The following is an 11282-nucleotide window of genomic DNA, read 5'->3' on the forward strand; positions in this document are numbered from 1 at the left end:
GATCGATTATATTAATTATAACAATACAATAATAACGAATAATATATATTTCGTTTATAGGTGCTGATAAATTCTGGTGGAGTGGGCAAGGATTACGTATTTCTGCTGACCGAAGGACAAATGAAAACCGACATATTCCTAAACGACATCGACAGCTTGTTAAATTCTGGCGAGGTGCCGAACATATTCACCGTCGAAGAAAGGCAGGAAATCATCGAGATGACTCGATTGGCCGCTCAAGGCGGTGATCGAAATTTAGATATATCGGTGCTCGCCATACTTTCCTTCTTCCGTAACCGTTGCAAAGAAAAGTTACACATAATGCTGTGCTTCAGCCCGATTGGCGACACGTTCAGGATCAGGCTTCGGCTTTATCCGAGCCTCGTCAATTGTTGCACGATCGACTGGTTCGACGTGTGGCCCGAGGATGCACTCGAGCAAGTGGCTCTGCGCAGCACCACCGACATCAACATCGACGAAACTGTGAAAGTGAACGCGGTGATCGCCTGTAAATTTTTCCACGTGTGCGCGAAAGATATCAGCAGTCGGTTTTACAGTGACACGGGTAGAAAAACTTACATCACAACGGCCGGCTTTCTCGATCTCATACAATCTTACGCTGAACTGATGAAAGAAAAGCAAGAAGCGCTTATTCTCGCGAGGTGTGCGTGAATGTGATACAATGTGATACGATTGATTGCTCGCCAAATGATTAAGATTCATTCATTGTGTGCTCTCCTCCTTTCTTTTCCCCGCGCAACAGAGATCGTTATCTCAACGGGTTGGATAAACTTCAATTCGCGGCCGAGCAAATTAGTGAAATGAGAGTGACACTTTCCGAATTACGGCCCCAGCTCGAAGCATCCGCGCGCGAGACGACCGAGACGATGAAGAAAATCGAGACCGAGAATATTAGCGTGGAGAAGGCAACAATCCTGGTGAAGAAGGACGAAGACATGGCAAATATACAGGCCGAAATTGCCATGAATCTGAAGACTGAATGCGAAGCGGATTTAGCCGAGGCTTTACCCGCCCTCGAAGATGCGTTGGGTATACGTCAATTGCGTTCATCTCTTTCCTAACATTTTTATCCGTTGTCACTTACTCTTCGCTTCGATTTCAGCTGCCCTGGATACGTTAAAGCCGGCAGATATAGCGGTCGTGAGAACAATGAGAAGTCCTCCTGCCGGAGTAAAACTCGTTATGGCTGCCGTGTGCGTGATGCTGGGCATACCGCCTCTTCGAGTCGAGAATCCGATTACCGGTAAAAAAGAAAATGACTATTGGACTCCGAGCAAACGCTTATTGGGCGACATGAGATTTTTAGAAACTTTGAGACATTACGATAAGGATAACATTCCTCCGCATATCATGAACGTATTGTCAATTATATTCCATTCTTCTATAATTATTTATTTATTTATTCTATTTTATTTATTTATTCTATTTTAAATATTATTAATTAAATATTAAATAATTAAATATTATTATAATATTATTTATTCTATTTTAAATACAGGAAATAAAAACAGTCTACATGACCGATAAAAATTTCGAGCCGAAGATAGTGGCTAGGGCGTCGTCGGCAGCCGAAGGTCTCTGTAAATGGGTGAGAGCTATGGTATTGTACGACGAGGTGATAAAAGTGGTTGCGCCGAAAAGGGAGAAATTACAAATTGCGCAACGGGATTACGAGAATACTGTGAAATTTCTAAACGAAAGACGGGAATTACTTGCCGAATTGACGGAAAAGTTGAACGTTCTTAAGGAAAGTTTACGAGTGATACTCGCCAAGAAGATAGAATTGGAGAACGAGGTAAAATAATAAAATAATAAACGAATCTAGTATTAACGTGTATTATTAATCGTAAATCTGTTTGCAGGTGACAATCTGTAGAAATAAATTGATCCGCGCTGAAAAGTTAATTAGCGGATTGGGAGGAGAGAAGGATCGTTGGACCATTGCGGCCGAGAATCTGCAAAAATCCTACGACACATTGCCGGGTGATATTTTGATTTCTTGTAGCATGATAGCCTATCTTGGCCCGTTCACCTCCCCTTATCGTATAGAAAGTTTGGAGAAATGGACGGTTTACGTTAAGAATTTGAAAATCCCTTGCTCGGAAGATTTCGATTTCGTTAAGATACTCGGATCCGAGATAAAGATCAACTCTTGGAACATATTTGGACTACCACGAGACTCGTTTTCCATCGAGAACGCCATTATCATGGACAATTCAAAAAGGTGGAGTTTATTTATCGATCCTCAGAGTCAAGCCAACAAATGGATTCGTAACATGGAGAAGCAAAACGAATTGGAAATCGTGAAATTGACGGATTTAAATTATATGAATATCATAGAAAAAGCGCTAGAGTATGGTAATGCATCGTTGTGAAATTCTATTTCTTTTCTTTTCTATTTTCTCGCAAGTAATTTCCATCTCAATGGAATTAACTTAATAACTTAATCTGTATATTTCTCTCTTCAACCAATAAAATCTTGACACAATTTTCAATTTCAATCAAATTAAACAAATCTTGAAAACAACAAATGGAATAATATTTGAATATTTGTTTTTAGGAAAACCAGTATTGATAGAAAACGTGCTTGAGGAATTGACGCCACCTCTTGAGCCGATATTGATGAAGACGATATATAAAATGGGTCCTTTTTGGTTTATCACGCTTGGAGAAAAAATAATCGAATACAATTTGCGATTCAAACTGTACATTACAACGAAATTACGCAATCCGCATTATCTGCCGGAGATTTTCAACAAAGTAACCGTGATCAATTTCGCGTTAACGATTGGCGCTTTGGAAGATCAACTGTTAGGCATCGTGGTTGCAAAGGAGAGGCCAGATTTGCAGGAAAAGAGAGAATATTTGATCGTTCAAAGTGCAGCGAACAGGCAGGCTTTGCAGCAAGTGGAGGATAATATTTTGAGAACTTTGTCAGTGGCCGGTGCTAGAATTTTAGAGGACGAGGAAGCCATAGAAATCTTGGATTCGTCAAAAATTCTCTCCATCGATATATTAAAGAAACAAGCTGCTGCGAAAAAAACGGAGGCGCAGATCGAAGGATTTCGACAAAATTACAAACCTATAGCGGTACATAGTTCCGCCCTTTACTATACAATCACCGATCTACCCAACATAGATCCTATGTATCAATATTCGTTGATGTGGTTTATCAACTTGTACATTCATTCGATAGAAACTGCGCATAAAAGTATAATTCTCGAAAGAAGATTGGCGTTTCTTCAAGAAACTTTTACGTATAACTTGTATCAAAACGTTTGTAGATCTTTATTCGAAAAGGACAAGGTAAACTTAAATTATTTTTCTATATCTATTTTCCATATTCTTTTTAACGTGATTTTAATTTGATTGATTTCTTTTGCTTAGCTTTTGTACTCGTTCGTCTTGTACACAACTATTTTAATGACGGAGGAGGCGATCACGAGAGATGAAATGACATTCTTCCTTTCCGGAGGCGTTGTAATTGCTGGATTACCAGAGAATCCAGTAACCTGGTTGACGGATAAATCTTGGGGAGAAATTTGCAGAGTTCAAACATTGCCTAACTTTGCCAATTTTCAATCCAGTTTCACACATGATATAGCCATGTGGAAAGAATATTATGATTTATTAAATCCGGAAAAGGCACCGATACCAGAACCATGGGAGGAGAGATTGACGCCTTTTCAGAAATTAATTATCATGAGAATGATTAGAACGGACAAAGTGATGATCGCGGTAAAATATTCTTTTTCTATTCAATCTCTATCCATAACTATATCTATCCATAACTCGAGAACAGAAAAATACAAGATGAAAACTAAATGGAAATTAAAAACTTTACAAATAGATACAACAATTCGTCGAAGCTGGAATGGGTTTGAAGTTTGTGTTACCACCACCTTTTGACATTTCCAAATCATTCGCGGAATCAAGTTCCTTGATACCGTTGATATTCATCTTGTCCCCGGGCTCGGATCCGATGGAAGCGCTGAGGAGTTTCGCGGAGACTATGAATTTCCAAGAAAGATTCCACTCGATTTCTCTCGGTCAAGGTCAAGGTCCTATCGCTCAAAAATTGATCGAGCGAGCGCAATATAGCGGTGAATGGGTTTGTTTGCAAAATTGCCACTTGGCTGCCTCTTGGATGCCTATGCTGGAAGATATCTGTGACCATTTCGATCCTTCCAATACGCACGTCCACTTTCGTTTGTGGCTTACCAGTTATCCTTCCGAATATTTCCCGATTACGATTCTGCAGAATGGCGTCAAAATGACAAATGAACCTCCGACCGGTTTACAAAACAATATTATGAGGTGATATATTTTAACGTATATCTATGTATCTAATTAAAAAGTAAAAATAATAATTGGATCGTTTTAAATGTTTCACGTAGAAATATATTCTTTTATTAAGAATAACAAATTTATTTGATTGATAGATCCTATAAATCCGAAGCAATGAAAAACATAGATGCTTTTTATGGCGAGGCTGTTAAAAGGAAAGCATTCTCAAAATTGCTTTACGCTTTGTGTTTCTTTCATGCTGTTGTACAAGAAAGACGAAATTATGGCTCTCAAGGTTGGAATATAAAATACGGTTCGTGTCTTCTTATCTATTTTCTATCTTCTTTTCTTTTTCCTTTTTACATAACTGAAAATATTAATTTCACGACACAGGTTTCAATGAATCGGATCTTCAAATATCCGTTCAACAACTTTACCTGTACATAAACGACTATGACGATGTACCTTTCAAAGCTATTGTGTATCTAACCGGTGAATGTAATTATGGTGGTCGGGTCACGGATGATAGAGATAGAAGATGTTTAAATACAATATTATATGATTTTTATAATCAGAATGTAATTATAAATCCGAATTACACCTTTGCAGATATTGGACCCGAATATAATTTACCAAAAAGGTATTTCTCATCTTTTTAGATCAAATCTTTATCATCAGAGAATAAAGAAATTAGGAATTAATACGTTTTGTTTGTAAATATGCGTAGATACGAATATGAAGATTTTATCAAACAAATTCAAGGAATCCCTTTAAATCCACCACCAGAAGCGTTTGGATTGCACATGAATGCTGGAATTACACGGGATATTGAATTAGCAAATACATTCTTTCATTCCATGTTAATGATTCAAGGAGCGGTAGTGATAGGTGATGCTGTTAAACAGGACGAAATGATGTTGAACATGAAAAAAGATATTTATGACAGAATGCCTGAATTATTTGATATCGAGGAGGCGCAAAAACAATATCCTATCGTTTATATGGAATCGATGAATACTGTCTTAACGCAAGAGTTGGTAAGATATAACATTCTGTTAAAGGAAATCAAAGAATCTCTCAATATGTTGGAGAAAACGGTGAAAGGATTGATAGTGATGACCCCTGCGATAGAGGTATTGCGAAATCTAATGATATCACAAATTAATAAAACAACTAACATACATTTTAATAAATATAGAAGAATTATATATGATTCTAGATTTTAGGTAATTATATATTAAGCGCAAGAATTCCACCATCTTGGATAAATGCATGTGCTTATCCAAGTTTAAAACCATTGCCAAATTTTATTAACGATTTTCTTGACCGATTACACTTTTTTGAAAAGTGGTTAAAAGAAGGTATACCGAAAACCTTTTGGATATCTGGATTTTCGTTCGTGCATGCTTTTCTTACAGCAACAACGCAAAACTTTGCCAGAAAATACAAGATACCTATCGATAGAATTGATTTTGATTTCAAGGTTTTTTTTTATAAAATATATTTGAAATATAATCACGTTTTTTTTAAAATAAAAGAAAATTGCCTTAATAATTTTTGTCATTCTCTAGGTACTTCCTGAATTTGAAATGAATGAATCACCGGCCAATGGTGTTTATGTTTACGGGATGTATTTGGCTGGTGCCAGATGGAATTTGAGTAACATGCTACTTGCTGAAAGTTATCCAAAAGTACTTTGGGAACCTATGCCAATAATTTGGATGAAACCATCTGTAGTGGATGCGATTCACATAAAAGAACGATACGAATGCCCTGTTTATATTACTTCTGCGCGTTTTGGGGTTCTTAAGACAACTGGACATTCCACTAATTATGTATTATCGATTCTTTTAGAAACCAATTATCCTGTCAGTCATTGGATTAAAAGAGGACTAGCTTTAATTTGTCAACTCGATAATTAAACAATTTCTCATAACATTTGTGTTTCTTTTTTATACTTACGCTCGATGAATTAGGCAAAGAAAGAATAAAGTTAATCAAATGGAATTATTTTTTGAAGAAGATGAGTTTTTTTTACAAAGCAAATGTAGAAGAAGAGACCGAGTAAAAAAATAGTGAGATCAGCGCCATCTTCGGAGTCGCAAATGAAATATAAAGATAGAAAATAGTGAGGAATAGAAATAGGGAAAGAATAGAGATAGGATAAGAATTGACTGTAAGCACCATTTCTTGGATATCAAAAATATCTTTTGAAAAGTAGAATAAAGTAGAATAAGATTGAAGATAAGTCAATCATCTTAGAAATACTTCTTCGTAAGAAGTTGCTCTTTTTTTAAAAAGATGACGCTAACAATCAATTCTTATTCTATTTTTCTTCTTGTCTATATTTATATTTAATCTGCGGCGTTAAGAGATGGCGCTGATTCAGAAATTTTTATTTTATTCTTTTACTAATTTCTCTCGTTGTTTATACTTGTTCTTTAAAATTTAGATGCTCAAGAAACAATTCTGATATCTGTTTAATTTTATTACAATTATTATAATTATAATTTATTTTTTCCTTAATCTATTAGATTAAAAATCTCAACAAAATATATCGATTCAATTTTGTGAAACTTTAAATAAAATATCTATTCTTTTTTTAAGATTTTATTGAAATTAAATTTCAATTCTACTTATTACTAATTTTATTTTGAGTCGAATTCGAGTCGAGTAATGTTAAGAATAATGTTAAAATGATAAAAGAGTTCTAGTAAGCATAAATATTCATTGAATTTTATTCGTGATTTAAAAGCATTTTCTATCGCACGTTGTGTAAATGAAATTTATTTTGATCTATATTTTGAAATAACGATCAATTAAGTTTAAGCAATAAATAAATAAAAAAATCAATTTTTGCTTTATTATTTCATTATTTGTTAAAAATGAGCAATTCTACTTTTGTTCTTGATAACGGTGCCTACACTGCAAAAGTTGGGTTAGCTTCTGATAATGTCAAGTAATTGAATGATTGTTTATGATTGAAATGAAATGATTGAAAGAAAATGAGATAAAATAATTTAATTTTTAGATTAGTTCCAAATTGCATAATGAAAGCGAAAAGTGAACGTCGAAGACCTTTCGTAGGAAGTCAAATCGAAGAATGTCGAGATGCATCCGGACTTTTTTATATTTTACCATTTCAAAAAGGATATCTTGTTAATTGGGATGTTCAGAAAACTGTCTGGGATTATATATTCTCCAAAGAATGCTGTTTGGTGAATTTGAATCAACTTTCTGTAATTGTAACTGAACCTTTATTTAATTTTTCTACCGTTCAAGAAGCCATGATGGAAATATTTTTTGAAGAATACGAATGTCAAAGTCTTTTAAGAATTAATAGCTGTACACTTTCTTGTTACCAGTATAAGACAGAAAATCCTAATACAAAATGTTGTATTGTAGTTGATAGTGGTTATAGTTTCACTCACATAGTACCATATGTAAATGATACTAAAATTAAAGAAGGTATTAGACGCATTGATGTAGGTGGAAAACTTCTTACAAATCATCTTAAAGAAATTATATCTTATCGTCAACTTCATGTTATGGATGAAACTTATGTAATAAATCAAGTGAAAGAGGATTCCTGTTTTGTTTCTCAAGAATTTTTTAAAGATATGGAGACCGCCAAAAATAAAATAGAAAACAATCCTATAATCAAAGATTATGTTTTACCAGATTATACAACATTAAGACGAGGTTTTTTAAAAAATCCGGAACCTCCTAACGAACAACAAACTCTACGATTAAGCAATGAGAGGTTCGCTATACCAGAAATCTTATTTTTTCCGTCGGATGTCGGTATTCGTCAAATGGGTATTCCAGAAGCAATAATGGATTGTTTAAAAGCTTGCGATGAAGAAACATGGCCGCACCTTTTATCTAATATTATTCTTACTGGAGGTAACGCAAAATTTCCTGGATTCCAGGAAAGAATTTATAAAGAAGTTAGAAGTTTAGCACCTGCAGAATACACGATAAATGTGTACTTACCCGAAAAGTAATAAAAAAATTTCAATATTAATTTAAAATCAATATAAGTAATAAGTTCAATATACATGTATATAATTTATTATTATCTTTATTTCTAGCCCAGTCACATATGCATGGCAAGGCGGAAAAACACTTTCCAAAGATTCAATATTTTCAAATCTTCTAGTAACAAGAGAAGATTATGAAGAAGAAGGTCAAAATCTTTGTTTTGAACGTTTCGATGTTTAAGTATAATAAATTTTTTTTATTCAATGGTTCATACTTATGTATGAATGTATGTATCTACAATGTACATGTATGTACATGATATTGTGATATATATTAAATATTTACTTATTTTTTATTTATTTATTTTTTTAACATATTATTTTATTTAAATAATATGAAAAACACAAATGGAATGCATAGATAACATTACGAATGTTATTGTAAATGAACAAAAATTAAATAGATTTCATTTGTGCCATTAATTCTTCTAAGCTAATATTAGATTCGGACGAAATTTGATTGATTTGCGAATCAATTGAATGAGAATCACAGTTTGTTTCTTTTACATTTACTGACGATAAATATTTATTTTCGTCTACTTGTTCTTGATCTCGTTCATCGATAAGAGAAATTCCTATAATGACATAAGATTTTAATTTGATAATTTTATACTGATGTGTATATATATATATATATATATATATATAATATTACGCACCCCATTCGTTATCTTCATGTAAAGGCGTATCTTCAACTATCTCTTTTATTTTATGTTCTGGTTTTGGTCTCAATCTATATTCTTCCTGATGTTTTCTACAATAATTATCTTCGCAATTTGGATTTGGTTTTAATATCATTTTAGGAAAGAAATCTTGCATAGCATTATAACCTAAATAATAAGAAACATCACCAAAGTTTAAAAGGTATTTAAGTGCATTTTGAACTAAGAAACCTGCAACAATTCCCATTGTTGTTGGTAAAGATGCTGCACAAACGCCATCTCGTTTTAATGTTTTTTCATCTATATTTTCTGCTACTACCAATGGAGGAGCACACTAGAAAAAAATATTTGCTATCTAATTTCTAAGTTATCACTCATATTTTAATTGTAATATTTATTCACCGCAAAACATGCTGTTTCTCCAGGAACAATAAATTGGATATGCCCAGAAACTGCATTTTCAGAAACTCCACTTTCAAACCATTTTTGATTAAGTTCATTGCAAGCAGTATTAATTGCCATTCGCGCTTCAAAATTGTCTACACAACTTAAAACTAAATCTACTGGACCCTTTTTTAAACTTGCTGTGCTAAAATTAAAAATTTACGTTAATCAAATATTTCTAATTACAATAGTTCAAAAAATATTTTTATGTAACCTTATGACATTCATGAAATCTTCAAAATGATCCATCGTAGTAATATTGTAATTATGAGTTTCAATTTCTACATCTGGATTAATATATTGTAATGTCGTTGATGCTGCTTCTACTTTATTTTGACCAGCTTGATAAGGTTGAAAGAAAAGTCTATTCATGTTTGCCATTTCCACTTTATCATAATCAAAAAGAATCAACTAAAATTTACATTATTTGTTATTTATAAAGAACTGAAAAATCTTTCATGAATTTATTTAATATTACCTTGCCAATTCCACATCTTGTTAGCATTTCTGCAGTTACACTACCAATTCCACCTATTCCAACTATAGCAATTGTTAATTCTTTTATACTTTCATAATTATTCACTATACCCATACGTTTTAATGCCATCAAACGACTAATCAAAGAACAAAAATAATATTAAAATTTTATACTTTAAGCTATATTAAAGAATAATTGTAAAAATGTATAATTATATTAAATATTTATATATTATTATAAAATCTTATATAAATATAAATTACCTATATGGATTTGAATCATTCACTTCACTTGACATATGTTCTATTTTTTCTCTTGTTGTAAACATATTTTTATGTTGTTCTTTAAGCAATTTGTTTTCGAGTTCTTTAATTTTTTGTCGCAATCCATCAATTTCATCCATTATTGAGATTAAAAAATAATTTTTAAAATAACACGTAAGGTATGATACCTACAGTTATGATACACACGTCAATCTTTTCTAAGCAATAGTAAGTATTTTCATGTATAGTGACAGGTGAATTATTTTACATATAACATATAAATTTATGTTTATTTAAAACATAAATTATTAATTTGCAAAAAAATAATATATACTTATGATCGATATACTTACATATTCATTGAAATTTTAAAATAATTTCAAAATTAGAATAACCTTAAAATGGGCATGATTATCATGAAATATATGTATAAAATATAAATTTTTTTATAAATTATATCTTTTTTCTTTCTTTTTTTTTTAAATAAAATAATTAAAATATAAATTGAAAAATTCAGAGAAAAAATATAAAGTCTTCAATCTCAGAAAATTGATAATAGGTAAATAAATACGGATTTTGTATATCTTCTTCTTTACTTATTTCATGTTTATAAAAATGAACTTTTAATATACTATATTTTTTCATTAAAATCTTTAATTACAAAGATCAAGAATAAAATTTATTATATGATAATTATAAAAAATAGAAAATTAGCATAAAATAGAGTCTTTCACTGAAAAACTCAATAATTATAAGGTTTATTTTTTTTCTTTTAATACAAACAAAATTGTATTTGTTTTTTTTTTTCAATTAATTCTATACAGCATTGTTTAGTATTACAGCATTTCGTATTATAAATTATATATATTGTTGTTACACTTCATATATGCACAAGTATTTTTTACCCGCAGAAAAAAAATTTTGTAATTTTTTGTTATTCTTTATTTAGCCGTATTACTAATTTTAAGAGTAAATATTGCAAAAACATTAAAAACATGTGATCATGTAATACAGGATGGATCATTTCTTATTTTCGTCATGTTTTCATACTATCGACGATATGTTAAGTCAAATTAATTCCGTG

The 11282-nt window shown here is 31.8% G+C and overlaps 3 protein-coding genes across 6 annotated transcripts in view; 2 read left to right on the top strand and 1 right to left on the bottom strand.

Moving 5' to 3' along the window:
• LOC413097 (dynein heavy chain 12, axonemal) overlaps nt 1-6246 on the top strand; it is a 14585-nt gene extending 8339 nt beyond the window's left edge. Inside the window, exons 18-30 of the mRNA XM_026443707.1 lie at nt 61-662; nt 764-1050; nt 1124-1377; nt 1520-1816; nt 1884-2379; nt 2582-3327; nt 3409-3759; nt 3872-4338; nt 4464-4621; nt 4702-4948; nt 5036-5441; nt 5528-5791; nt 5880-6246. Of these exons, the coding sequence (XP_026299492.1) occupies nt 61-662; nt 764-1050; nt 1124-1377; nt 1520-1816; nt 1884-2379; nt 2582-3327; nt 3409-3759; nt 3872-4338; nt 4464-4621; nt 4702-4948; nt 5036-5441; nt 5528-5791; nt 5880-6230 (4926 nt within the window). The 3' untranslated portion in view covers nt 6231-6246. The remainder of the gene's footprint in view (nt 1-60; nt 663-763; nt 1051-1123; nt 1378-1519; nt 1817-1883; nt 2380-2581; nt 3328-3408; nt 3760-3871; nt 4339-4463; nt 4622-4701; nt 4949-5035; nt 5442-5527; nt 5792-5879) is intronic.
• Nucleotides 6247-6917: 671 nt separating this feature from the next.
• LOC409765 (actin-related protein 6) lies at nt 6918-8651 on the top strand. Of its 2 annotated transcripts, none has more exons than XM_393258.7 (3): nt 6918-7267; nt 7340-8311; nt 8403-8651. In XM_393258.7, the coding sequence occupies exons 1-3, from the start codon at nt 7194-7196 to the stop codon at nt 8530-8532; spliced, it is 1176 nt and encodes a 391-aa protein (XP_393258.3). In that variant the 5' UTR covers nt 6918-7193; the 3' UTR covers nt 8533-8651. The 2 variants fall into 2 exon arrangements, with proteins under 2 accessions (XP_393258.3, XP_006570471.2); XM_006570408.3 differs by having other exon boundaries at nt 7032-7246.
• Nucleotides 8652-8712: 61 nt separating this feature from the next.
• Nucleotides 8713-10674, bottom strand: LOC409766 (ubiquitin-like modifier-activating enzyme 5). 3 transcript variants are annotated; one of them, XM_393259.7, is made up of 7 exons: nt 10199-10421; nt 9936-10071; nt 9672-9868; nt 9416-9602; nt 9245-9347; nt 9011-9181; nt 8713-8926 (listed from the first exon to the last, which is right to left on the bottom strand). In XM_393259.7, exons 1-7 carry the CDS (start codon nt 10336-10338, stop codon nt 8748-8750), a joined length of 1113 nt encoding a protein of 370 aa, XP_393259.4. In that variant the 5' UTR covers nt 10339-10421; the 3' UTR covers nt 8713-8747. The 3 variants fall into 3 exon arrangements, with proteins under 3 accessions (XP_393259.4, XP_016770215.2, XP_006570470.2); XM_006570407.3 differs by adding an exon at nt 10552-10674 and having other exon boundaries at nt 8748-8926; nt 9011-9347; nt 10199-10416; XM_016914726.2 differs by having other exon boundaries at nt 9011-9347.
• Between the last annotated feature and the right edge of the window lie 608 nt (nt 10675-11282).

The sequence above is a fragment of the Apis mellifera genome, linkage group LG11, assembly GCF_003254395.2.
Source record: "Apis mellifera strain DH4 linkage group LG11, Amel_HAv3.1, whole genome shotgun sequence".
In the NCBI taxonomy this organism is placed as follows: Eukaryota; Metazoa; Arthropoda; class Insecta; order Hymenoptera; family Apidae; genus Apis; species Apis mellifera.

Coding starts and splice junctions, on each gene's coding strand:
- LOC409765 (XM_393258.7), top strand. CDS start 7,194: ATGAGCAATTCTACTTTTGTTCTTGATAACGGTGCCTACACTGCAAAA. Junction 7,268..7,339: donor TTAGCTTCTGATAATGTCAA/GTAATTGAATGA, acceptor TTTAATTTTTAG/ATTAGTTCCAAATTGCATAA. Junction 8,312..8,402: donor AATGTGTACTTACCCGAAAA/GTAATAAAAAAA, acceptor CTTTATTTCTAG/CCCAGTCACATATGCATGGC.
- LOC409766 (XM_016914726.2), bottom strand. CDS start 10,338: ATGGATGAAATTGATGGATTGCGACAAAAAATTAAAGAACTCGAAAAC. Junction 10,072..10,198: donor AATGATTCAAATCCATATAG/GTAATTTATATT, acceptor TTCTTTGATTAG/TCGTTTGATGGCATTAAAAC. Junction 9,603..9,671: donor GATTTCATGAATGTCATAAG/GTTACATAAAAA, acceptor TTTTAATTTTAG/CACAGCAAGTTTAAAAAAGG.